Genomic DNA, 23062 nt, shown 5'->3' with positions numbered 1-23062 from the left:
TGTCTTTTTCACTTCTAAAGTTAGTATGAGACTACTTCTGTGATTCTTCTGTTTTCATTTGTCTAGCATGTTCTAATAGAATTCTCTAGTCAAATTGTTTTATTTCAAATAATTAAATAGTGAAAAAGCTTGCTTGTTGAAATTTTCCTATGGATAGGTCAGCCCAGTTAATAAAATGGTAGTTTTGCCATTGATGCTCCAGCATCGCCCACCCCTGCGGAAACAAACCCCCCTTCCCCAGCACTGCCCCACCGAAACAGCGGTATTGAACCTTGCTAATATGTTATAGCGGGCCCCTAAGGTAGTATAATTAATGTAAAAGAAAAATGTCTCTTGCGAGAAGTAGAATCAGATCTTCCCCCCACTTTGTAATCAATTGCCCTGTTGAATGAATGAGGTGTGAATGAGGAAGGAGTGGAAGGCATGCACCTCCAGACAGCCGCAAGCCTTGGAGAGGGGATGGAAGCCAGACCAAGGACAATCAAACTTGTCAAGTGAGCTGACTAGAGAAAAGCAGACATACTGACGGCCTCGGGGGTTAGAAGCAAGCGCCTTCCTTTGGGAACACCCTCTTTGCAGCATTGGGGCAACTTCCAGCCCAGAGAAAAGCAGCAAAAAGGACCAATTTTTATGAGAGATCAGTAGAACAGGTCAGCCACCGACTCGCTGCTCACCTCCTCCCCCCTAAAGTATAAAGCCCCCCTGTCACTGCCTGCCCGCTCAGCTCATTCCCCCCCCCCCGGCTCGCCTCCTCAGTCCCCCTCCCCTGGCTCACCTGCACCCCTGCCACTGTGCGCCCGGCTCATCATCCCCCCACCCCCTCTGCCTCGCCTACTCACCCCCTGCCGCCCACTCACCTCCTCAGCCCCCCACCCTACCGCTTGCCTACTCACCACCCGTGGGCCGCACAGTGAGCCCATGCGGCTCACGGGCCATACGTTGTGCAGGCCTGAACTAAAGGCTACAGTTGGTGTTTGATTTGTTCCCTTCTGCTGACATGGAAGTGATTGGATAAAGTGGGATTTGCTGTAGGAAGTTCATGCTGTCCCCATCTTCAGTCACCAGTAGTGCTGTAGGCTCTTGCACTGAAGAAACAATAAGATGCATTGTTTTAAGGTTTATTGTGAAAACTGTATGAAAATCAAAAGACAACAAATGAAAGTGTTAACCTTGGGTTTTCAGCAGAATCACAAGTTTCAGTTCAAAAGCAGTTCACTAGACACTTTCTAGTATATGTCCTACATTACTGCATGTATTTGGAATGTTGATATGGTGACACTAGGAAATAAATGTTGAAGCATTTAACTGCATTGAACCTTTTTTTAATTTTGGTTTTCAAATCCCAGCTGTGTTTCTGGCTATCAGAAAAACACTAGAAAGTTTGACTGAGCATTTTTTCCACAGAAAGTTTAGTTCTAGATTGTGCCTTTAAAACATATCCCTCACTTGTGGTGAGGAGTTCCAGAAGTGATGTATTGCAGCAAGTACCTCAGAAGTAATTCTGTCTGACTCAGACAAAATTTATTCTGGGTTTCCTTGGGAGTGTATGCTGCTACAGCAGCAATTTAACCACCCTTTAAATGGTATGGTGTGGAGCTAGCAGAACTGGAAGAGGGTAGGGCCACTAATAACATGGAACAGAGGGTTCATTGCCTAGTGAAATTATAGCTGGTCCCCATACACTGTCAGAGAGCCGATCCTAATCTGGTGCCGAATTTATTGTTGAAATTTGTAAAACAAGAGGGATAACAGTCACATACATTGTTTTATCATACCTTTTAAAAAAGGGAAAAGAGCAGGTAGCTCCGAAAGCAAATTTCAACTGGTATCAGCGTACATCTACACATTTCAAGATACCAGTTTTGGGTGATGCTTGATAAACTGCTGCTTGTATTATTCCTTTCTTTTCCACTCTTATATCTAGATTACAGTGCTTGAAATGGAAACATTCTCTTTGTACCAGAAATTTTGCAATATCGTCCAAATCAAAGATAAAACTAATATGCACTTTATTTTTAATTACTGTGTATTTTAAAAATCCTACAACTTGGTTTTGTGTAGTGTTTTTTACTTTAGAAAGTTTGCTGAAACATGATTAGTATTAACTGGTCAGCATGGTTGCTATAATTCATATAAAACAGGACATCATGACATGGTTATGTGTCTTACATTACACAAGACTTACATTAAAAATGTGAAAAAATAACAGAATTAGACCATACTATTATGGCCTTAAATATACTATTTTGCTGTTCATATTTGAGGCCCACAGACAACTTAAGTAAGAATAAATATTTTTTATTTTAAATTTTAAAGAAAAATTTCATCCCTCATTTAATGACATATATCTCTGGGCTAAAATAGTCAATGAAATTATCTTCCATTTACTTTAAAAAATCACCAAAATATTGTGGTACGAAACTATTAGCAATGATTATATTTTTAATCAAAAAGGAAGAAGTGTATTGATTAGATATAAAGCGATTAAGAAGCAGTCTTGGAATTGGTTGTTCAGCCCATTCTTGTTGTCCTATCATGAATGAAGGAGAGTTCAGTAATGGTTTAACTACAATTAAATCCCTCCCCCTTCTTTATGGAAACTCAACTGTAGGCATTTCAGCATTAGCCGAAACAATGGTTTTGAATATGTTAAGCCCCTAACAATTAGGGAGCAGTTTGGGGCATTGAATAATGTCCAATGATGCAATTGAACCTGACAGCTTCAATAGTCAGCCTACTCATGGGACCTGAAAGTTGTTCACACTTGGTTTCATCTCTCATCACACGCTGAGTATTAAAACCTTACTGGTGTGAAGCTCTGACAGAAATGGGGCCTGTTATCAGAAAATATTTCATGGCATAAAACTTGAAAGAAACAGGGGAATGTGCACACTCATGGGTTCTCAGATTATCAAGACCTTTCTGATAAAAATTTTAGATAGCTAACTATTGGGCTCCTTGTGTTCCCTTTGTTTTTTTTTCATTGGCTCCATGTAACTTTTTTTAGGCAAGAAACTGTTTTTCCTGGAAAATTAAATTAATTTCCAGTCCTATAATCTAATACTTTTTGCTAGTTTTAAAAACTTTATTGTTCATAAATTCTGTTTATTTTTATGTAAAGTAATACTTTTGTACTTTATTCCAAAGAAACATGAGTGTTGCTGATATCTTAAAATATTTCACAGGGTATTTGTGTAACTTACTCAATTTAGTTGATTTGTACAAATAATTTTCAAATTTAATTAAAAATATATATGACATTCCTTTTTACTATAGGAGAAATACATCAGAGACTGATTAGAATTGTCATTTTTTCTTAGAATCAACCATTCCTTGAATTATAGTGAATTAATTATCTTCATCTTGTGTTGCTTTGCTCCTTTATTGAATTTTCCATAAATAAAATCAAAATGCAATATATCTCTAATTAGGCTTAAATCTATCTGTTGAAATCATTTTGAGTAAGATTTGTTTTCTGGGCATTAAAAATAAATATTTAGTTAAATATAAATATTATTTAAATTTTTTAAAAGTACATTTCAGCTGTGTGTTGCAAGTTGGCTGTTAAAGAGAATCAGTTGAAATAAAGAATGCTACAGCTTAAAAAGTGATGCATTTTAGAGCTTGTTTCAATTCAGTGACCTTAATGTGTATTGACAGGATGATTGCGCATTTTTAATAAATGCTTGCTACAGCCTGTTTCAACTAAGTGAAATGTGAAGCTCCTATTTCACCTTTAAATAATGCAGTACTCTAATACCTTCCTTACTTTCCTGTCAGATGAAGTCATCACGTACATAGTAATACTTTTCAGATCCATATTCCTGACGTTTTCCCTCCACATAAAAAGAATATAGTTCTAAGTTTTACCGCCAGCTATTTGAGCAGTTCTATTAAAGGAGGAGTTGCACAAGATGTATGATGTCACTAGGAATTCTGTAGTTCTAGCTTACATCATAGGAAGTCTTAAAATATTCTTTTAGTTAAAGTGTAAGCAGCGATTTATATGTAGGTAGTGAAGCACCACTTGTGAAAAACCTCAGACTCTTAAATATTGTTCAAATCATGCCCCCCTTTAGATCTGGTATGTCAACCCACATAGCAAACATTTAATTTCTTTGTGTGTTGTTTTGTGCTTTGATAGCTTCTCAGCAGAGACTTGCTGTTCCTTTCAAGATATGTAGATCATTCTAACTAATTTCATCTAGCTCTGCTTATGAATTTTTTTGTTAATTTCAGTCTACTAAACATGTTCTGTTTTTGCCGATTATGGCAATTCTGCCACTATTATACATTTATTTGTAATCATATACGTACTGCTTTACTTTAGTTTTATTAACCTTGCTGTGAATTAAATAGAATGAGAATAATGGGGGTGGAAATCCAATCTCTGCAGCAGAAGTGAGTAGTGTACCTTTTTTACTTGATTTTTTTAAAAATCTCACTCTCCTGAAATGCTAGCACTTTGAACTTTCAAAAATTAAAAACTAATAAAACATAATTCACATCGATTAAAGGGTAGAAATAGACTAGTATAATTTACAACTGCCTCAATTAAACTTAAATTTGGAATATACAGTGTTTTACCTGGTTGGTCTGGTCTTTTTTAAGTATAGGCACAGATAATGCCTTTGGTTAATTTTCTGTTTATTAACGTTTTCTTCAGATAAAGTATCAGAGGGGTAGCCGTGTTAGTCTGGATCTGTAAAAGCAGCAAAGAATCCTGTGGCACCTTATATACTAACAGACGTTTTGGAGCATGAGCTTTCGTGGGTGAATACCCACTTCGTCAGATGCATGCATTCACCCACGAAAGCTCATGTTCCAAAATGTCCGTTAGTCTATAAGGTGCCACAGGATTCTTAGCTGCTTTTTCAGATAAAGTGTTTACCAGAAATTTGTAATTCCTATTATTTGCATGAGAGGAAAAATGAAAGGTTACTAACAAATATTGCTAGTCGATTTGGAGTCATGCTAAAGGTGTTTATTGAGGAAAACAGCTGGAATGGTTCAGTGCTGCCTGCCTCCATCAGTAAGTGTCACTGAACTTAGTGGAAATTAATGTACTACATTTCAGGGGCATATTCACATAAACAGGTAAGTGAAAAAACTTACTGTATTTTAAACTGCTTATAACTTTTTCAGATTTATTCTAATGGAAATATTCTACAAACCTTTAAATAAGGGCCAGATTCTCCATACTTGGTGAACCTGTGAGCGTTTGTGATTTATGTTCTTATAAAAAAAATCTATTAAAATGACAATTGTCTTACAGAATTTCTTGTTCCTACATTTTATGTTTGTTTATTCTAACAGTATACTCAACAATAGAAAAACTTGAATAAAGTACTGGCCATGATTTCTCACCAGTATATAGTAAATACAGCATCATTGGAAACAGTTGTGTGAATTTGTAAAAGTCCATTCATCAAGTTTAATACGTTGGCTAAAAGCCAAACCTTAATGGCAATGTATGATTCTTTCCAGAGACATAGTTTACACTGTGTAATATTTTTCTTGTAATAACCAGTATGTGTCTCTTGTCTCTTGTGTGCAGTTATATATGTCAGAATATCCTGCAACTTGACTTCCCTGCTGTTCACCTTTTTTTACATCACAAAAAAAGCTTCTTTGCGTGTTCTTATTCAGGTTCATGCTAAGATTATTGTTAATGTAATCTCACAGATTGTGCAACTGTTTTTCTGTAAACACAAGAGCATAGACCTAAAATATATTTTTTATTCTGAAAAAAGTGTGTTCTTTCAGGCTAATGTAAATATCTTCTATTAGCACCGGCAGTATTGTTTTTGTTTGTGATCGTATGCTTCCAAAATTCAGTATTAAGGCAGATCTGTTCTTCGAAAGGGAGAAAGTATAAACAGCCAAGGGAGGAAGGTATTTTTATTGCATTGGATTATGCAAGTTTTTGGCCAGCCTCCTTAGCTTCATCTGTTTAAGGGTTCATTTTTGCTTGTTTGGCACAAGTCCCAGGAAAGACCTTCAGAATTGTGGCTAGCAACATGAATGAATACAAACTTTTGACGAGCTCTTCAGTAAGTAGAGCTGGCCAGCTGCCAAAAATACAATTCCTTATATGGGGTCAGGGCAAAACTGTGATTCGTTGAGCCCTGTATTGTATAGAAAACATACTTGTAATCGCTGTTTGCTTTCTTTAAAATAAAAACAAAACAAAACAAAAAAACACCAGGCTTCCAAGCCTATCAAAATAGGAAGTAACAAAATAGTGTGCAGGTTTTACTAATGACAGAGTAGAGCAAAGGAAATATGGCTCTGTGTAGTTAAACTATAGAGCTGGAAGGTGGACCTTTTGACCTCCACAGCCGTCTTGTGATGTAAGGAACCCAAGCATTTGTGAGACATCTGTTGTCTACCTGCCCTTATTTTGTAAATGGTTTAATAAGATTAAATAATTAGTAGGATAACTGCATGGTCACCATGCCACTAAGTCCTGGCATTGGTTGCATACTTAGGAATTGTAAGCAAATCTACATATCCTACTTGTTGTATGCCAATCATTTAAAAGTCACAATTCAAAAATTTCGAACAATTCATACACTAACATTTTTAAATTTTTATAGAAGCTTTTTGTTTAATGTATGTATCAGAGAAAATAGCAATTTACACTTTAATACATTCAGAAAGTATTGCAGTTATGTTTCCTTATTCCCAAATCTTGTTTGAAAATAATTAATTACTTTTTAAATATTAATTAATTTTAAGTATTTTACATACTAGTAATTAATTTTAATTCATGAGGAAGTGTCCTTCAAATAAATTAAGAATTTTTCTCCCAGACTTTTAAAAGATTGTAGTTTTAATTGTTGTCTTACAGGCAAACACCCTACCTGGATCTTCCCTCAGTTTGCCTCCATCCCAAATGTATGGCAATAGGCTGAATCCTAATTCAGCAATGGCAGCACTTATAGCTCAGTCTGAAAACAGTCAAGCAGGTAAGCTTGCTAGAACTGTTCAAAGCATCTGCTTTCCTGATTTTAACCATTTAAAATATGACTGCTAATTTTATTTGTGAACTCTTGGTTGGAGATTTGGTTCCTAAATGACTGTATATGATTCTTCCATGTTGGAAGTAAATTCTTTGTTGTACTGCAAAATAGCTATGCATTTTTTATTGTCTGAAATGTAAATGTTTAAGCAGAGCCATCAGCAGGCAGGAATGCAACAATGTCTCCTGTGACTTTTGTGATTGATGTGTTCAGTTCTCTTAGTTCTTTGCAAAGAAAGTAACACCACTGGATTTTGTCTTGAATAGTTTAAACCTTTATTTGCATAATTCATGAAATTGCATTGCACACAACTTTGTGTGGCAGAAAGATCCTGTTAGAGAACTTCTACACTGTTTAATAATCCCGTGAATATTTATCAATTGACATTTTGTAACATCGCAGAAGAGACCAGTTTTAATGAGCTACTGGATTTGCTTTGTTTCCCTCCTTAAGGATTTGTTGACATGTCATAGTAGTCATGCCTGTTTGGGGGAAGGGAAGGAGTTTAGCAGTTTACCAAGAATGGATCAGTCATGTCTCTGCCCTCTAAGAGGTCAGAGGTCATTTGACTCAGAAAAGGGGGAGGGAAGCCTTGAAGGGGGCAGATAGGGTTATTTTACTGAGAGGCCATAGGGAAAATAACCTTTTTGAGTCCTTCCAAGCAAAACATTTCTTTATATTTATTTAATGAGGGTTTTTGTTTGTTTGTTTTAATACATTGTAGCAAAAGTCTTTCCTATGCTCTTGCTTATAAACAGTAGCAATTTTATAAAGTAAGCACTTAAATAAAATGTTCAGTAAATCTTTAAACCAATATATAATTGTTAGACGGTGGTAGGTTTTATGCATTTTATATTTTATGAGTTGTCTTGAGATGAAAAGTGTTTAAAAAAAAAAAAAAAAGGCAAGCAAGCATCAGGATTTGCTGTGATAAGCATACAGATTAGCTGTCCACAGCTGTGATTCATTACTTTCACCGTAGAAATTAAAAGTGGCTGAGGGGAGGGTACTGCAAATGCAAACCACGCTTCTGTGCTGTAAAACAGAAAGGAATGAAAGAACTGAACATAATCCATGGCCTGGTACACCCACAGAAATGTGTAAGGACAACGCCTTACATGTTACAGTTCAGCAATCTTCAACTATCTACACATTAGTAGTAACTGCAGGTAGTGGTTAAGGTTTAATATATTTTAAAAATACAGCAGCTTTAAAACTCTTATCTAATAAGAGTAACTTTATCAGCTGTGAAATATTTACATTACAGATCAGGATCTTGGAGATAATACTCGCAGCCTTGTTGGCAGGGGAGGTTCACCCAGAGGAAGTCTCTCACCTCGGTAAGCATTATTTACATTGGAGAGTACAGGCAAAGGAAACATTTTAAGATTAAACTTATTTATCTTTTATCGATAATACATATATTTGCTAAGATTCTAAAGAATTATGCAGACAATGTACATGTCCAGGAAGTTAGCAAAATGGTGCCAAATTTACTCTGATATTAACTAAAACTTACATGATTAGATTTGCAAGATAAATGATCTCTTTACCTAGGGTTACTGAGATAATGGAGATCTCCTTAAAGGGACCTGCTTATAATTTTCTATCCACATGTATTATTAGCTCCACTCTATACCTATTTTTGTTACTATAATTCTTTTTTTTAAATGTCCAAAAATTCCCATATATCATCAGATTACAATACTAGAGGTAAAACGTAGATAACATTACTATATCCAAATATTGTGTGTTCTTGCTCTAGAGACAGTGCACTTGATCTCCACTATGGAAATTTGACAATAAAATCTTCTTTATAGAATTATTTCACTCTAACATACTTAATAATTTTTGCCATTGATTTTTAAATTACACTGCTACCTCGATATAACGCCACCTGATATAACATGAATTTGGATATAACGCAGTAAAGCAGTGCTCCGGGAGGGCAGGGCAGGGCTGTGCACTCCAGTGAATCAAAGCAAGTTCAATATAACATGCTTTCACCTATAACGCGGTAAGATTTTTTGGCTCTCAAGGACAGCGTTATATTGAGGTAGAGGTGTATAATTTTAAGGAAAAACATTCAAACAGTCTGGAGGGGTTTAAGGGCTTTAAGTGAAATAAGAGTGCTATTTGGTGATGATGGTTATTTTTTAAGAGTGATTATTTTGCATATGTGGCCTATTTGAAGTAGGGTATTTTAAGGATGCTGTTCTATGCCTTGCTTGGACATTCACATCATGATTGCTCAATAGGTGTGATAGCTCTGGGCATGTCTGAGCCTCCGGTACCTCTGAGCCCAAGTCTGCTTAAGCCTGATGTATCATCTCTGAGTCCAGTGTGTGAGATAATAGTTAGGCCTGAAAGTCTTGGAACATCAGAATTTAAAGTTGTGGGACTTTTATGTATTAGACAAGCTATTTTAAGACACATTTACAGGGTTTTGGGTGAGTGTGTTTTATTTTTTTTTTGTTTTTTTTACATTTATTAGTTTTATTTTTTTCTTTCTAAATCCTGTACACTTGGGCTTATTGTAACTAGCCCACCTACTTACAGGTAGTAGGGTACAAAAAATAGACCCAACACTCAAAAATATTCTTTATTTAATATATAGTATACTAAAGTGGAGTGGTTTGAAGCTCTTATTGGCAATCATTTGGTATGACCTACAGAACTCACTTGTGAATTGTGCAGCCATTTCAGCTCATGCTAATAATACTTTTATACCACTCTACAACAATTGTATTAGATATCTAATCTCTCACACACATATACACTCATACTTAATGTATAATATAAATGTTGGTGTATATAAATGATTTTGGTTTCGAATGGGAAGTGCCTCAAATGTTATTTAACTAATATACCTACAAACATTCAAAATACATACAGTGTATAATACCTGTTTTTAAATATATATGTACATCCCTATATAAATGCAAATCAATATGTTAATATAATAGTAAGGCTGAGAATTTACACAGTTACATGCTGACTCTGCGATAAGTAGGAAGTAAATATTGAAGGAGACATGGTACAAAAACGTATGCCTGAAATGAGGCAAGGGCTTCTGTTTCATTGCATATATAACACGCTATACAGAGCATTCTAATTCTGTGTAGCAAAGAGGTGAACATGATGGAATTTCTTTCTTTTTAATTTTGATTAGGAAATTCTATACAAAAGTCACTTCACAAGAAGGTTAAGGTTGAAAGTGAAGCACTCAGATATCAGGAAATGAGAATGACTTGTCTGCCCAACTAACTCTCCCCTCTTGTAGATATGCATTACAATATAATCCTTTATTATAACATCAAATACTATTTTTTAATCGGGACCCATGATTTGTTCCCTTGTAGTGAATAAAACAAGGGGGCACTGGAAGAGATCACTTCATAGCTAAGGCAGTGGACTGGAGTACATACTAGTTAGATTCTGCTCTTGACTTTGCTACAGACTTCCTGTGTGACCTTGGGCAAGTTGTTTAATCTATTTACTTTAGTTCTACAACTGTAAAATACAGAGAATATACTTCCTGAACTTGCACGGGTGTTGTGAGGATTAATTAATCCTCATAAGACAATCTGTTGTTATGTTCAATGCCTTAGAAAAGCCTATACAGAAAGAATAGAAGTTTCAAAATTATAGTGCAGATTTGAATGAAGTAGTAAATCAGTTCAAAATGATTCTGCAAGAGTCTTCTTCCTCATTCATCACTTCAACCACATGAAGACAAGTAGTTTGTGGTGATGTTTAAATCGATTCTTGGTCTATCTTTGCCCTGCATATCACTTATATGTTGTTGAACCATCAGCCTCTGCCTGTGCTTTGCTAGTGATGCCAATCTTTATCCATTTGTCAAATATTTCAGTATGCTCCTGTGCACTTTCTCTCACATCGTCTCTTATGTGTAGGAGGAATAACCTGTAAAAAATCTGCAAAGTTACTGTATTTTCTCTCTCTAAGTCAAAATCACCTATGCTGTAATGCCTACTACAGCACTTGATAGTTGTTGGGCATCTACTGTACTGTGACCACTGCTTATTACATTAATTATAATTAAGGCTATGATTTAGTCATGGTTATTTGTAGTAAAAGTCATGGACAGGTCATGGGCAAACACAAAAACTCACGGCTCGTGACCTGTCCATGACTTTTACTATAAATACCCCTGACTAAATCGTTGCTGGGGGGCCTCTGGTGGAGGTGGGGAGGGGCAGAGCCAGCTCAAGGCACGCACACACCTACATTGGAATCGACATGTGCAACATTTCTTGAAGAACAATTACGGAAATATTAGTAACCGTTTTTTCTACTCAATCACTCGCTATCCAAAAATTTCTCTTTACATGGATTTTTGGTACAAGTCACATATCAAAATTACATGTGACCTATGTACTATGGGAGAATGTCATAATTGTAATGATTTTAATCAGGCTTCATATTTTGTATTTCACAACTGTTTAGATGTTTTTAGATATTTGATTTATATATAACTTTTACTATACTGAGCACCTATTTCCTGTTCTAGCAATATGTGCTCTTTTTGAGTTAAGTAATATCTGTCTGTTAGACATAAACTTCTAGTGCAGCTAAACTGTGCATTTGTTTTCTGTACACAAATTCCTAAACTGCTGTTTTCTGTTAAAACCTTGGTGATGAGAGCTCAGAGTTCCTAGTGGCTTTGAGAAGCTTAATGTTGGAAGCTCTGGATTATGTAGGTGCTAAGGGCTAGTGCAAGGTAAGAAACTTTATGGACCCTTTGCTAAATACATTTTCCTCCTTCCTTTAAATGTGTAAATTACAATGTTTTCAGCAGATCTCCTGTAAGCAGCTTACAGATTCGCTATGATCAGTCAGTGAACTGCAGTGTGGAAAATTTGCCCCCGGTAGCTGCCAGCATTGAAGAGCTTTTGGAGAGGCAGTGGAGTGAAGGACAGCAATTTTTGCTAGAACAGGGCACCCCTAGTGACAGTAAGTATTCATGTTTTCTGTTATTACTGGGCTTTTTTGTTTGTTGGGCAGTGTTATAAATAATTATCACCCAGTGAATGCCTAAGTCTTTTTAAACAACTTCTTCACCATGTTATGCTGCATAGTTTGTAACTTCTGTTTTATACTGATTATTATTAAGGCTTGGTTCCTCAATTGTGCTTTATTTTATGTGATGCTGATATTCTGAAATGTTTCTTTAGAGCTTTGTTTCTGGTATTTTTAGTATAAACTACCGGTTTCAGTTGTGTGAAAAACAATGGAGTTTCTCAAGTGTTTATGTAGATGTCCTACAGTGCTTTTGTATTTTGTTTGTTCTCCATTTTTCATGCCATTCTTGTACTGAGTTATTTATATTTCAAGAGTTGTGTTTACCAAAATGAAATAACTGAAAAGTGAATATAGAGACAGCTTAACTGAGGAAATAACACTGCTTTGTATTTATTCATAATCAATGAGAAATCAATATGAATAAAAATTGAATAGTTTTAGACAAGATATAAAAATCATTATTTTGTCACTTTTTGTGTGTATATGTTATTGAACATGGTATTCTGGTTGTTGGTAGTGAGTAAAGTGCCGTCTAGTTTTATGAATGGTATCCTGACAAAAATGCTAATTGTGAGGAAATTCATGCGGGGATAATCCTTTAAACATGATAGCTGGAGGACAGGTTTAGCTAAGTCTTATTGCATCTCATTTGGGCACTCTGAGGGTTCCTTTGTATGTTCTTGAAGAGGAGGGATAAAAAGCTAAATCCTTGGGAAATGACCAGATGTGTCCATACCAGTAGACTTGTGTCTGTTGTAGGCCCAGAGGTCATGTTAAACAAATACAATTTGGTATTTAAAAAGTGGCTGGCTATCCCTGTGACATGACAGCTACTCTGTAGCCCTAGTTGGGTCATCCATGTTCTGGAACAAAATCAGAATTTGAGGAAATGGTAGAAGCTGTGCCTGTTTAGAGGATGATGCGCTTTATCTGCAAAGAAAGGGTGGTAACTGCAATGCTCATGTAGTGCACCCTGCTGGGTGATCTGTAGATCAACACTGAAAGCAGCTGGAAGATTTGGCATCCAGCAAGGTTTGTGGTGACTCAAAAGAATAATGAAAACAAAAACTAAAAAAAACCATAAACCTGAATAAAGGGTTTTCATTGATTACATAACTTTGCAATTTATTTGACAAAGAATTCAACAGTTCCTTTTGCACATACTTTTCCTTTGGGTTTTTTAAAAAACAATAATAGTTGACTGCATACAAATAATGCGTATATTTTAGATCTTTGATCTGCTCTTAGAGTTTTTAGTTGTATTTTAAACTTCATAAGCCAAATAGAATAGGCATTCCACAACTGCTCTGTTACCTGTATGTCATTAAATTAATCTTATTTTTATTTTTTTGTTGTTTTGTTATGGCTATGTTTACGGAAAAAGCACATTGTACTGAAACTTGCTCAAAATCAACAGAGACCCTGATGGTGCAACTCTCTCTGCATGGAAGTAAGGGTCCATCCATGTGGATCCACAATTGCATACATCTGACTTCAAAGGAGAAATTTTAGCATTTTTTTTTATTTTAATACATTATTCATTAATTATTTGGGGTGGATTTTTTCTTTAAGTGCTATGTTAATTGGCAATATTAATTTGCAGTATGTAACTAGGGATGCTAAGGATTTATACAGTATTTAAAATTCTAGCACGACATATTGTGCAATCCTGAGATATTTTTCATAGAGAAAAAACTTTGTGTTACTTTAAAAGAGATCAGATTTATTAGTCAATTGTTTTCTAGTTCTGGGAATGCTGAAGTCGTTACACCAACTTCAAGTTGAAAATCGACGGTTAGAGGAACAGATTAAGAACCTGACTGCTAAAAAGGAGCGCCTCCAGCTATTAAATGCACAGCTTTCAGTTCCCTTTCCAACAATAACTTCAAACCCTAGCCCATCTCATCAAGTACATGCGTTTCCAGCACAAGCTGGTAAGTAGAGAAAAATGTTTCCCACATTTTGCATAGTACTCTTATCAAAGTAACCTGAAGACTTTTTATGTAAAAGGCCTATTTTATACCTATTTGGCATGAATAGGAGATATGTGTGTGTACAAAGAGAACAGATCCAGTATAATTAGTGTTGTTGTTTTTTTTAAATGATCTGTCTGGTGTGTATAATTAATCACTGACAATATTTTTGTTGGAGAAAAGAATGGCAAGTTTATATTGGATTTGGGAATTTTTTAGATATAAGCTTTCCCTGAATAAGCTATTTTGTGCAGACTTGTCTTTTACAAAAAACAATAAAAAGTAAAAGATTTGAAAAGCTTTCACAAGAGAAAAATTTCCCATTGTTTTAGTATGTTTTTAAAGAAGCATGAGAATTATACAAATCATTGGTGCTTATGTCCAGGCATTTTCTTTTTTACTATTCAGTCTTGAACCCATCCATCACCTTTCACTAGTTAGTTAAGCTAATATTTTACCTTTGGGTTGTGATTATAAGAAATGAAGTTTATGTTCAAGTTTTGTGTATTCTGTGTTTAACATCAACATTCTGCTGAAATAAATTATTCTGAATAATTTAATATTTTAAACATGTTAAATGCAAAAATTAAACTTCACTTTATTTTTTAATTAATCACTTTAGCACATAGCATTGATTCCTTGAACAGCAGTAAAAGCCCTCATCTGGGAAACAGTTTTTTACCTGACAATTCTCTCCCTGTATTAAACCAGGTAATTTTGTTTTGTTTTTTATTTTTGTTTTTCTAACCTTATTACAAATTAACTTCATCTCAAAATCCTTGTGCTGTTCTGTTCTGTTTGAAATTCTATACAGCTGAGGGTTTTTGTTGGTTTGTTTTTTACATTAGGAGATAACCTCCAGTGGACAAAGTACCAGCAGTTCATCAGTTCTTTCCACTCCACCACCTGCTGGGCAGAGTCCTGCTCAGCCAGGCTCAGGAGTTCAACAGGTCAATGGTGTGACAGTGGGGGCACTAGCTAGTGGTATGCAGACTGTAACATCCACCATTCCTGCAGTGCCTGGTGTGGGTGGAATAATTGGAGCATTGCCAGGTAATCAGCTGGCAATCAATGGAATTGTAGGGGCTTTAAATGGAGTGATTCAGACCCCTGCCACAATATCCCAGAATCCTTCTCTCACTCATGCGACTGTGCCACCTAATGTAACACATCCTCTGCCAACAACACTAAATAACAGGTAAGAATCTTACCAAAACGTATTTGCTTTTTCTTACCGCCGCCATACACACACTATGTGCAATACTGGCTTAATTTGGTTAAACAGTTTTAAGCATAGAATTTATTTTATTTAGCATTTCTTCTAGCTTATGAATGCCTGACTAGATTCTTGTGTTCTATGTAAGATCAATGTTAAGAGGACAGGAATTTAATTGCACTATGGGATAATGAAGTTTTTAAAAATAGCAATATTCTGTTTAAAAAGAAACAATGCCTGCCATACAATTTTGGGGGCTTCACTGGCTGTGTTAGTTAGGGTTCATCTATTTCTGCCTTTTCCATTTGTTTCTAAATATGTATTGGTTGATCCTATTAATGTGTCACAATGAGCCCAAATAGGTTCACTCAAAAGAAAAGTAGTCTTAGCTAGAGTAAACTGTTTTTCCAGTGGCAATGAAGTAGCACTGAAAATGATGTTAAGTTATGGTGTTGCATTTATCCCACATGTAATATGCTATTATACATCCAAAAAACTACATAAAAAGAGCACTTATGTTGCAAAGTCAAGCACTCCAAAGTTAGAAGATGGTACATTAAAAAGTTCTGGTCCTACCTTAATTCTTCCCTCTTGCACAAGTTGGGCAGCATTATGGTTACACAGGCAATCATAAATCTGGCATTTCCTAACTTTTGAGTGTTTGATTTTGCAACCTAAATAATGTTCTTTTAATGCAGTCTTTTTGTATGTAATTTCCTGTTGTTGTTTTTTTTAAGAAAAAAGATAAAAGATTCAGTTTACTTTGGTGTCCGACTTGTGCAAGAAATAACTACTCATTTGCTATTGGTATTCAGTGGGATATCTTGCAATATTGAATCAAGTGCTATATAGCAAGTGAGCATTACTTATCAAAAAGTCTGTACATGGTTTGGGTTTGTAATTTTGCTAAATGGCTGAAGTAAAAATGATGACCAGACCTCCATTAGTCAAATAAGCTGCAGTGTTACTTGCAGAAACTAAGAGTTTGGTCATTGCTTTGCAGTGCCTCGGGACTAGGATTACTTCCTGACCAACAGAGACAACTTCTGCTCCATCAACAGCACCAGCAATTTCAGCAGTTACTGAGTACTCAACAACTCACATCAGTATGTCCTATATTTATAATAGAATTAGCTATGTTCTCTGTAAGCCTGAGCCAGGACCACTGCTTTCTGAAGTATAGACAAACTCCTCAGGTTAATACAAATATTAGATTTGTGCAGATTAACTCCTTGATCATGTCTGTTTAAAAAATTTAATTTTCAAAAATATAGTAGTTTATTGTTCAATTGTCTGCACCTTTTTATAGCATGGAGAATATGTTCATTGTAAATAATGATTTGGCAGCTGCTTGGAAATATTTTAGTTTGTATTGGAAACAGCATTAGTTTAATACCATGCCAAACATATTTGAGACCCTTTTTTGTAAGAAAAGGATATCAAATCTAGGGGCCTGTGATAGAGGCTTGCCCAAGCCAACTAGCTCAGCTGGACGTCTTTTGAGCTGCTGACATTAAGAAAGCTTTAAGAAGCTCTTTTCCATTCTCCACGTTCCTGTGGAGCTTCATCTTTGCAAAAAAACACTAGGTAAGAAAGACCTAGAAAGGAGGGACCATTTGTTGAATGTTGATTAGAATGTTCTTTCCTTATATTACCTAGGAACAACATCAGGCCCTTCTGTATCAGCTAGTGCAGCAACAGCACCATCAACACCAGCACCACCAGCCTGAAGTGCAGCAATTGCAGATCCCAGGAGCAGCACAGATGCCCATAAATAACCTGCTTTCAGGCACTCAAGCATCACCCCTTCATACAACTACTACCAACCCATTTCTTACAATTCATGGGGATAATGCAAGTCAAAAAGTGACAGTAAGTGTATTTTCACCTATAATGGCATTTTCACTGATATAATTAAAGGAACATTGTGCCAAATTCAGAGGCAAGTCTTAAGGGAAACCAGATATTTAAGTTGGTGTAACGTATACCTTCTGTCCATACAAGGACTTACATGCATTTAGGCTTCCTTAGACTCTAAGCCAGTTACTGTAGTAATTGCTATACTGGATAAGACCAATGGTCCACGTAGCCTGGTATCCTCTCTCTAAGAGCGGTCAGTACTAGATGCTTATGGGATACATGCAAGGAACTCTCTACTGAACTTCTTTCATCTGTCTTTGTTTAATTGACATATTCAGAGCTTTATCGTCTTACTTTTTCATTATGAAGCCAACGCAGTCAAATCAGCAATCACAGTTGTAAGTGTTTCACTTGGTATTTTCCAGGTAATGCTTTAAATGAGTAAAAAGTAGGTACTTAAGTCAGTTGACATTTTGCCTTGCCAGAGCTTTGTCTCTAGCCACTGTCACTTTCTTATTTCCTGCATTAGCATGATGATATGAGCCTCCTTATGTGCTGCTTTGGGAGCTCCCATGCATGTGCGCTCCTAGTCACTGAGTGGAACCAGTATACCTGCTGCCATTTCATAGATTTTTTTTGCTGTTATGGATCTTTCATTTAGGAAATTAAATTATTTTATTTATTTTAATATACTTAAGATCTATTCATTTCCCCATAGCCTTTTAACAAATTGTTTTAAGTGAGGCCTTACTTTTTAGATTAATTTACTTGTCCTAGTCACAAATAAATACAGTGTGGATGCGACGCATCCAAAAATCTGGGATTTTCCCAAACATATAATAGCAGTTGTCTGTACCTGCAGATACAATAAATATAAATCCTGATGGTCACTATGCAAGAGGGGACAGAAGACATGAAAAGAATGGGCAGAGAGATTGCGTGTGCGCATGTTAGAGAACTTCTGGCACCGGGGAAGGGTTGGCAGGGGGTAGAAAGTGTATGTTGTGTGGCTTCAGGAACAGTGACTGGGAACACATATTTCCGTGGTGAGAGATTTTTGGGTCCTTAGATGGAATTGTTTTGACATGGTGAAAATCCCTTTCCCCCTCTCCATGAAGCCTGGCAGATCAAAAGCAGCAGGAAATACAAAGCAGGGTTAGATGGCCCCAAAGAGAGATCAGTAGTTTGGATCTGTTTCCTGGTGGTAATTTTGGAGGTCTAAAATACCTTTGCTGTAATTACTTTCTTCTTTCCACAGTTTTGATTCCATGGCGTATGAATACTTTTATTTAAAATCCAAACATTTTGCTAAAATCATGAGACAAAACTTCTACATTTGATTCTTTAGCATAACTATCTAATCTTATCTACTTTTGAGTCCAGACTGTATTCCAGCCATGCCTTTTCATTTATATCTAGAAGTTGTAGAATTTAACAAATCTAAAATACTGTCCTGTTGTACAAGTGTTTTGTTTTGTTTTTTTACCACAGAGGCTTAATGATAAAACTGGATCGGTTGCACCTGAAAAAAGTTGACCTTTGAAATAATATTTGAGAACTGCATATCCTGCTGTTATAGCACTTCATCTAGCTGCGAACTGCAGATCTTCATTTCTGCAGATATGAAGAAATGCAACAAGGACCTAACTGCACAGCAAAGAATTAATCTTCATAAGGACGTTCTTCTAAGGCTTTGATCTATTTTCTTGTTGCACTGAAATGGAGCTACTTTTTCAGATTTAACAGACACTGCAAGAAATTAAATTCTGCAAACCATAATTATTTTGTCAGTATGACAATACTAAGTACAACTACACATTCAACCCTGGAAAATATTCTACTTGATGCTCAAGTAGTAGTTCTTATTATAAAGCTGGAGGGCTAGTAAACTGAAAATACTTATTCCAGTCACACGTTACTTGATTTCAGAACAGGAGTCTTAGCAAACAAACCAACCTTATCTCTGCTGCAATTGCAAATGCTTTCAGACCCAGGTTGTAATTGGCAATGTGGATTTCCTGTTAGGTGTGTGGGCTTTTTAAAACATTTTGGAATCTGACTCATGATATAAAGAATCCAATTCTGAACTTGTCACGCCATCCAGTTTCTACTGACTGTAGAGTGGATTTTGCCAGAATAAGATTTTCAGGGTAGAGTCCAAAGGTTATTAACATTCATTTGGTTTTGGGAGTTCTAAGGTTGCTGGACAAACCAGATCAGTTTAAATGGATTTTTTTTTTTTTAACTAGATGAGAAGGCCATTTTGGAAAGTACTGGTAGTGTTTGGCCTAAACTAAGTGCCTGTTGCTACCTCCATTGTGTTGAAATGGCTGCAGACAGCTGAGCATGCACTAGACAAGTCCTTGTAAGCAGCAGAAATATTCAACATTGCACCAGCAGCCTTCCCCATTGTTCTGCCTTCATTAGAAGTGTCAATGCCACTGTATATAGCTCAGGCAAATTGTTACCTGGGTCACTTTTTTCACTAATAAATTACCAAAAAAGTGAGTAGATATTTAAACATTTCCCTATGAAATATACCAGTGGTTGAAATGGGTGAACTTATTGTTAGAACATTTTCACTTAGGATAGATGATTTCATGGCAGTGTGGTAGAGTGTAGATAAAAATTGGGGTAATGACCACTAATCTGTATTTAGAAATGTAAATTATTAGTGAAAAACGACCCAGCAGTAATTAGACCTCCACTGTGTACTTAATTGGAAGAACATGTTAATTCTGCAATATGTCTCTTGGTTAAACATTGCACAGTTCTTACCTCATTTCTGTAAATAAGGTTTTTGTGAATCTGTTTTGTATTGTGAGGAATTCATGAGAAAACATTGATATTTTGATTTGTAATATTTCTAATTGGTAGATTTAATCAAATAATTTATTTTTATATGTTCAGGGGGATTTTAAAAAATTGTCACAAATCACTTTTGTGGATACTTTACAAAAGTAAATCAGTGTGGTTTATTTTACTTATTTAACCCACTGGTTAATATTCTGTAACAATTTGTACAAATGATAAAATTAAAATGGGCTGTTATTTTGCTTAGATGTAAAATTCCAAGAGTATGAAAAGATATGTACAGAGCTTTTGTTAATAAATTTTAATAATGTTCATAGTGGTACACTTCACAGCTATGTGAGAGAGATTCTTATAGAAATTGGAGGATATTCTGTCCTTCCAGTTCTATTAATTTCCATGATTGGCTGGATTTTAGTACTTGTTGCTACTGTAATAATCAGATATCAAATTATACTAAAGTTATTATTTACAACAACCAGTTTCTTAATGTTTCCTTTCCTCTCTTTAATTTTGTTAGCAAAATACACTTTGACACTAATATACAATCTTTTTACTGTAAAAGGAAATGCATTTTTGCTTATGTGATCCACTGAAGCAGGTCACCAGGCTGGTGTCTGTGCCATAATCACAGTATAAATTACCTATGGTCAAATTTTAAAGGCATTGGTCTCAGCAGAGACACTCCTGTTAAAAGCTCCAGCTGAGCATACCTCCTAGTGAGATCTGTACAATAAATCAAGTACAGAGACATTTTGTTTTGCCACTGACTTCACCAGTGCCAGGATTTCATCCTATATACATTCTGTAACTTATCATATGTCAGGCTACGAGAAAAGCATTTCATATTTGTCACTATTAAATTTATATTTTAAGGCACAAGTAGAAAGGGCAAGCTTTCAACTTTACATTTGTGAATTCCTTATCATTTAAGGAATGATAAGGAATCTGCACCTGACGAAGTGGGTATTCACCCACGAAAGCTCATGCTCCAAAACGTCTGTTAGTCTATAAGGTGCCACAGGATTCTTTGCTGCTTTTATCATTTAAAGTTTCTTTGATGCTAGACTTTTGCATGAAATTCCTTTATTTTTATATTTGTTAAAGAAAACATCTGAATTGCCAATCTCCTCTGGAGCTATTTGTAAATGAACCCATTCTTAGAAGAGTTGCATCCTAATTTATCCTCAGTTATCTCAAATTTTGGGCCATGTCACAATTAACACTTTATGAATGTTACTTGTCTAGAAAACATCTTGTGGTTGGTAGTGTTAACTAAACACATGGAAAGATCCTTTGCTCCACCTGCTACTTCTCATGGAGGGTCTCATTCTTGAGGGCCTTATCTGAGTCTGCAACTTCCTGGATATGATGGCTCTACCTACATTATACTGTCTTCCACGAAGATAAAAGTGGTACTTAAAGTACCAAATTTTAATCTGACTTTGGAGGTGAAGTTTCACTACACCATGGCCTGTGTTTCCTCCAAAGTCCTATCCTCATCCTTGGGTAGTGAGGTTACATGTCTTGACTGTTGAAAGCTTATTAGCTGCTACATGTAGATTGCCTACACACAGTTATCCAGGAATAGTGATTTCACTATAAATTCACACCCTAGCTTCATCCAAAACAACTTTCACATATAGACAAGCCCATAGACTCATTCTATTTAAAAAGCCAAACAAACTATTTGTGACTTTTGGAGAAAAATCTAGGGATCAGGTCATCTCAGCTCAAAGAAACAAAGACTGTGCAGCCAGTAATGTAATAAACCAGTTCACATTCCTATATGTGAATTTTTACAGTTAAATTAACTAGGTGGGTAGTTTCAATAGATTGTATCTCAAATATTAAATCTAACTGTTATACAGAGTTGTTTATACCTTTACAGACGACTATTTTCTCAACACTTCATAGAGATGGCAGAGCAGGACTCCTCAGTCTACATCCTTATGGAATTTACTGTTAGTCTCCTACAGTGGGGTCATCCTCATCATATTTCATATAGCAATTTGAAAAGCAACATTAAACGTTGACATCCAGGTTTACCATCCACTCTGTGGCTTCCCATGCCATGGAATGAATCAAGGTTGTCCCATTGGAGAAGGATCTTAGAAGGCAGCAGTTCACTAGATATGCTAGGGTTCTGATGTATTCTCCACATTCACATAGCAGGCTGTCCATTTGGGTAGTAAATAATGCAAATCCTACAATGTGATGCTGTGAAGTCAATGTGATAGAGAAAAAGTAGTTCTTAACTAGCAGTAACGCTTGTACTCCAAATATATTGCCTCCAAAGAGTCAACACTGTTGTCTGTGTGGTGGACCTCTGCTACAAAAAGGGCTTCTAGAGAGCTGAACGCAGAGACCAGCTTCAGTCGTACAAAGTAGAGTTTGAGCAAAGCTTATGTGCGCCCCTTGCTGCCACCTACTTGGAACGTTGCACATGACTTTACAGTGGGCTAACCTGAGAACAAATTGTTGTTAACCTTGATCTACATGCTGCATAAAAGCTGAAAGCACATTTTGTATTATTGCTGCATTAATCATGGCTAGATAGGCTCACTTTCATAAAGTGTCAAAGAGAAAGCTGGGTAAAACTGTATAAAGGCACATTGTTGCAGAAGATAATATATTATTGAAAATAGTTGACGTGCTTTACAACTGGAAGAGCAAGGCTTTTTTAAAAAGACACGACTAGATTCTGAAAATTAAGCACAGTGGATAGAGCAATCCCACACAGATCTGCAAATTTGGTATATATCTGTACATTTGAAAAAAAAAAAAACTTTTTAAAGCCCTAAATTCTCAAAATGGAATTCTTGCAAAATAGTGTTGTTGATTTTTTTTTTTTAATAGAGAGTATTACGTAGTTCAACTTCATGCAAAGCATCCACCTGGTGTCATGGTATATTTCCCCAATCTGAACCTTAAGAGTCCAAAAGTTGGGGTAGCAGCATGAATTCCCCTAAGCTTAATTACCAGCTTAGATCTGATAGCTGCCACCAATCAGGACTTGGAGTGCCTGATACACTCTGGTCCCCCCAAAACCTTCCCTGGGGACCCCCAATACCCAGACCCCCTGGATCTTAACACAAGGAAAGTAAACTCTTTCCCTCACCAGTGCCACT

The 23062-nt window shown here is 36.0% G+C and overlaps 1 protein-coding gene across 8 annotated transcripts in view; it reads left to right on the top strand.

The window, feature by feature from the left end:
* MLLT10 (MLLT10 histone lysine methyltransferase DOT1L cofactor) overlaps nucleotides 1-20401 on the top strand; it is a 227746-nt gene extending 207345 nt beyond the window's left edge. For 7 of the 8 annotated variants that reach the window (XM_030550393.1, XM_030550391.1, XM_030550392.1 and 4 more), the window contains 9 exons: nucleotides 6854-6971; nucleotides 8293-8365; nucleotides 11845-12002; nucleotides 13817-14005; nucleotides 14667-14755; nucleotides 14893-15242; nucleotides 16264-16366; nucleotides 16920-17132; nucleotides 18612-20401. In XM_030550393.1, the coding sequence (XP_030406253.1) occupies nucleotides 6854-6971; nucleotides 8293-8365; nucleotides 11845-12002; nucleotides 13817-14005; nucleotides 14667-14755; nucleotides 14893-15242; nucleotides 16264-16366; nucleotides 16920-17132; nucleotides 18612-18656 (1338 nt within the window). In that variant the 3' untranslated portion in view covers nucleotides 18657-20401. The remainder of the gene's footprint in view (nucleotides 1-6853; nucleotides 6972-8292; nucleotides 8366-11844; nucleotides 12003-13816; nucleotides 14006-14666; nucleotides 14756-14892; nucleotides 15243-16263; nucleotides 16367-16919; nucleotides 17133-18611) is intronic. The other variant, XM_030550394.1, reaches the window with a different exon arrangement.
* Nucleotides 20402-23062: the final 2661 nt, after the last annotated feature.

This window comes from Gopherus evgoodei, chromosome 2 (assembly GCF_007399415.2).
Source record: "Gopherus evgoodei ecotype Sinaloan lineage chromosome 2, rGopEvg1_v1.p, whole genome shotgun sequence".
Taxonomy (NCBI): domain Eukaryota; kingdom Metazoa; phylum Chordata; order Testudines; family Testudinidae; genus Gopherus; species Gopherus evgoodei.
This window is presented reverse-complemented; position numbering and strand designations above follow the sequence as displayed.